The 4,778-nt window shown below is 32.6% G+C and overlaps 1 protein-coding gene across 6 annotated transcripts in view; it reads right to left on the bottom strand.

Annotated features, from left to right (window-relative positions):
- Window positions 1-4,778, bottom strand: part of LOC108561165 (calcium/calmodulin-dependent protein kinase type II alpha chain-like) — a gene marked incomplete at its 5' end in the record, with an annotated part of 34,429 nt that overhangs the window by 9,796 nt on the left and 19,855 nt on the right. For all 6 annotated transcript variants that reach the window (XM_017918980.1, XM_017918982.1, XM_017918983.1 and 3 more), the window contains 4 exon segments: window positions 1,765-1,807; window positions 1,867-1,950; window positions 2,024-2,146; window positions 4,214-4,495. In XM_017918980.1, the coding sequence (XP_017774469.1) occupies window positions 1,765-1,807; window positions 1,867-1,950; window positions 2,024-2,146; window positions 4,214-4,495 (532 nt within the window).

Genomic DNA, 4,778 nt, shown 5'->3' with positions numbered 1-4,778 from the left:
TCATAAATCTTATTAACGAGAAACATTTCAATTGCAAATAACTAAGATATTTGAGGAAATAAAATTCTTAGTTCTTGCTTGAAAAACATAATAACTTTATAATTTTTAATTGAATTTCCTAAATTTGTTTTTTTTTAACAATTGAAACAGTAAATTTTGGCTGCTCATTCGAATTCTTATGTTGCGTTTGATGAATTAATCTATACATTATTTTCTTAAACTTACACTCTCTTTCAGAAACAAATCACGATCAATTTTGGAAAACTTGACACTCTCAATTATTATTATTTTGCTTGTTTGTTTTTTGTGATAAGTTGAAGACAATTGCATAAATCAAAGTCAACTTTTTATTTTTGTCTAAATATTTCTCGTGGATTTTTCATTATAACTGAATTAATCCTAATTTCTAATTATTATATCTAAATTATAAAAAAAAACGCAAATTCGATCAAGTTGAACACGATACTTTTATAGAACAACAACAATAAAAAATCTATTCCGTTCTGACATAAATTCGAAACGTGCACGTCAATTTTCGGCCATCCCCGGTATCGACTGACCCATCAAAATGCTAATTTCCAGCGAGATGCATCGACGTATTTCGGCGACACGCGTTTCCGCTTTTCGACGCGTTTCCACCGAAAACCCAATCACCGTTGTCAAAATGTAAAAAAACCATCCAACATTTTCACAGCAATGATATTAACAAAGTGACAGCTGTCATTATGTAACCCACAGAGAAATGACATCTGTCAACCAGTCAAACAATATATATATATATTATAAACAATTGGGTTGTTGGTTTACGATATAAAAAAGATTGAAAAACGCTGATTGAAAAATCAAGACAAACTTCTTGAATATTTGAAGAGAAATTCTAAACATAAATAAAGATTCCATATTGATGAAAATCTAAATAAACTGAAGACGTTTTTAGAGCGAAATCGATTTCTCGTTAAGTCAAATGTTCGTTTTTTTTCTTCCCTTAATTGAATTGCGTAATTATAATATTTCATTAAAAAGGGATTTGCGATTTAATTGTGGAACGAGGGTTGTGTGTGAAAGACGCGCAAGAAAAAAAAACTTAATTAAATTTAGTAATTAAAATTTGATTTTTCATTTAAAAAAAAAAGAAGAAGGGGAGATAATGAGAGAAATGAGATCGGTTTGTTTGAGGGCGAATTGAATGATTCGTTTTTTGGGGATAAAGTGTTTTCGTGTATCACTTAAGCGTGTTTTCTGTGAGTGTATAAAATGTTGGGTCGAGTGTGTTTACACGTGTTACGTGAACAGACATTGAACTGAAATTAGTTTGCTTTCTTTTTTTTCTCGTACTCAACAAAATTTATAGTATACAAAAAATATATTACGTAAATTACAATAAGAAGAGGAACAAAAACGCAATCGGGGTAGTAATAAACAAAAGAACAACGAAATAGGGGCTGGGGTTTTTGTACTTAATTTGCGTTAAAATCGAGAGAGATAAAGAGAGAGATATTTGTATACAAATATATAGAGAGACAGAAAGAGACAGAGAAAGAGATAGAAGAGACGAAAAGGGGTAGATAGCAATTATTTTCGTTTTATTTACACAAGAAACAAAAGATAATTGCGAGCAGTTAAATGCTGGATTACTAACTTTATTTNNNNAACAGTTTCGGACGTCTAATAAATTACTGATTAATTTGACGGGGTTTTGTCGGGCTTAGTTTACGCTTTTAGTTTTTAATTCACAGTTCAATTCAATCAAGGGCTTATACTCACTGGAGAAGTTCCTCGTAGCCAACATCGTGGTAAGGATTGCACCCTGCGATCAAATTTTACAGTTACAAAATTTGATAAATTTGGAATTGTTGATGTTGTTACCTTGAGCTTGCGTCTAGCATTGAACTTCTTGAGGCAGTCGACTGTCTCCTGTCTGTGTACGACGGACGCCACACGTTCGCGTTGCTGAAATTTGCAGAAACAAAGAAAAAAATAATTAATATCGTTGTTGAGAAAGATGTTTTTGCTAAGAACTTACGCAAATCCATGGATGTTTAAGCGCTTCCGCAGCGGTAATCCTCTTACCGGGATTCACGGTCAACATCTGGTTGATGAGGTTCTTAGCCTCTGGAGTGACGGTGTCCCATTCGGGGCTCGGATACTGCAGAAAACACACGCACACAATTGAATTTCATTAAAGTTATAAGTTTGAAGTTATAAGATCATCACCAATTCAAGTTTAAAATTATCGATTTGAGTGGATGAAAGTCAGTTGTACCAACTTAATATTTACGTAACGTCAATAAACAAGTTATTGTTATGTTACTCATATGTTCTATGAGCTGTTTTGTGGGAAGTATTAAAAACCAACAATTTAGAATTGACTAATAGCACGGATTATCACCAATTCAAGTTTAAAATTATTGATTTGAGTGGATGCTTATGAGTGACAGTCAGTTGTACCAACTTAATATTCACGTAACGTCAATAAACAAGTTATAGTTATGTCACTCATATGTTCTATTCCCATAGAACATAGCTGTTTTGTGGAAAGTATTCAAAAACCAACAATTTCGAATTGACAACTCTTAGTATGACGAAATACGCACTAGACTCCGAATAGCACGGATTATCACCAATTCAAGTTTAAAATTATTGATTTAAGTGATGCATATGAGTGACAGTCAGTTGTACCAACTTAATATTCACGTAACATCAATAAACAAGTTATTATTATGTCACTCATATGTTCTATTCCCATAGAACATAGCTGTTTTGTGGAAAGTATTCAAAACCAACAATTACGAATTGACAACTNNNNGTGATGCATATGAGTGACAGTCAGTTGTACCAACTTAATATTCACGTAACGTCAATAAACAAGTTATTGTTATGTCACTCATATGTTCTATGAGCTGTTTTGTGGGAAGTATTAAAAACCAACAATTTCGAATTGACAACTCTTAGTATTATGAAATGCGCACTAGACACCGAATAGCACAGATCATCACCAATTCAAGTTTAAAATTATTGATTTAAGTGATGCTTATGTGATAGTCAGTTGTACCAATTTAATATTCACGTAATGTCAATAAACAAGTTATTGTTATGTCACTCATATGTTCTATTCCCATAGAACATTGCTGTTTTGTGGAAAGTATTAAAAACCAACAATTTCGAATTGACAACTTTTAGTGTGACGAAATGCGCACTAGCCTCCGAATAGCACATATCATCACCAATTCATGTTTAAAATTATTGATTTGAGTGATGATTATGAATGACAGTCAGTTGTACCAACTTAATATTCACGTAACGTCAATAAACAAGTTATAGTTATGTCACTGATATGTTCTATTCCCATAGAACATAGCTGTTTTGTGGAAAGTATTCAAAACCAACAATTTAGAATTGACAACTTTTAGTATGACGAAATGCGCACTAAACTCCGAATAGCACAGATCATCACCAATTCAAGTTTAAAATTATTGATTTGAGTGATGCTTATGTGTGACAGTCAGTTGTACCAACTTAATATTCACGTAACGTCAATAAACAAGTTATTGTTATGTCACTCATATGTTCTATTCCCATAGATCATAGCTGTTTTGTGGAAAGTATTCAAAACCAATAATTTCGAATTGACAACTTTTAGTATGACGAAATGCGCTCTAAAATCAGAATAGTACAGATCATCAACAATTCATCATCATTTAATTGATTGATTTGAGTGATGATCATTTTGTTTCATTAACGAAACTGTACACCATAGAAGATATAAATGACAATCAGTTGTACCAATACACTATCCACACAAATAAACAAGTTATAGTTATGTCACTCATATGTTCTATTCCCATAGAACATAACTGTTTTGTGGGAAGTATTCAAAACCAACAATTTCGAATTGACAACTCGTAGTATGACGATATGCGCAGTAGAATACGCATTGGTTTCATTAATTAATTAGTTAATTAGGATAGACAATCTAATTTCTAACTTTGTTTATATTTATTTAGTGTAATTTTAAAATTTATGTATTGCAATGTTGATCAATTTTGATTATATAATACTCTTTAATAATTTAATAAAATAGTGTAATAAAGCAGATAAGTATCAAAACAATCAATCTGTCAGATTTGACATATGTCATTTTTAAATTTCAAAGTTACTGAAGTATAGTAATGTTAGGTAATTTTGAGACAATCTATGTTAATTGTTGACTTACATCGTATGCTCCGGCCTTGATCTGTGCGTAGAGACGGTGCTGATCCTCATCCCAGAACGGTGGGTAACCGACCAGAAGAATGTAGAGGATGACGCCGCAAGCCCAGATGTCCACCGGTTTTCCATAAGGTTCCTTCTTGAGGACCTCCGGAGAGAGGTAACCAGGAGTACCGGCGAATCCGAACCAAGCCTGCTGCTCCCCTTGCACCTCGATGGCCAAACCGAAATCCGCCAACTTGACGGCGGCTCCTTTAGCCTTGCTGGCCAGCAGCAAATTCTCCGGCTGCAAAACAAACACAACCGATCAAATTTATGTAAACGCATTCAAACAATATTCACTGACATACTAGAATTGTTTCCTTGACGAAACAAAGTTTACTTCTTAAGTTGTACTAGTTTTTTGTTACTATAGTACCTTTACCAATAAGAAGAAAATGTAATTTTTTTTGAAAATTGAAATGTCGATTTTCATGATTATTATTATTAATTTTACTTAAAGATTAGCTTTGAAAGTTTGTGACATTTAAATATTGCTAATTTGCAAGCAATAATTAATTATAATATAA

Source organism: Nicrophorus vespilloides, unplaced genomic scaffold (assembly GCF_001412225.1).
Source record: "Nicrophorus vespilloides isolate i.1.1-1 unplaced genomic scaffold, Nicve_v1.0, whole genome shotgun sequence".
NCBI lineage: Eukaryota > Metazoa > Arthropoda > Insecta > Coleoptera > Silphidae > Nicrophorus > Nicrophorus vespilloides.
Note: the sequence above shows the minus strand (reverse complement) of the source record. Positions and strands in the feature narration are given on the sequence as shown.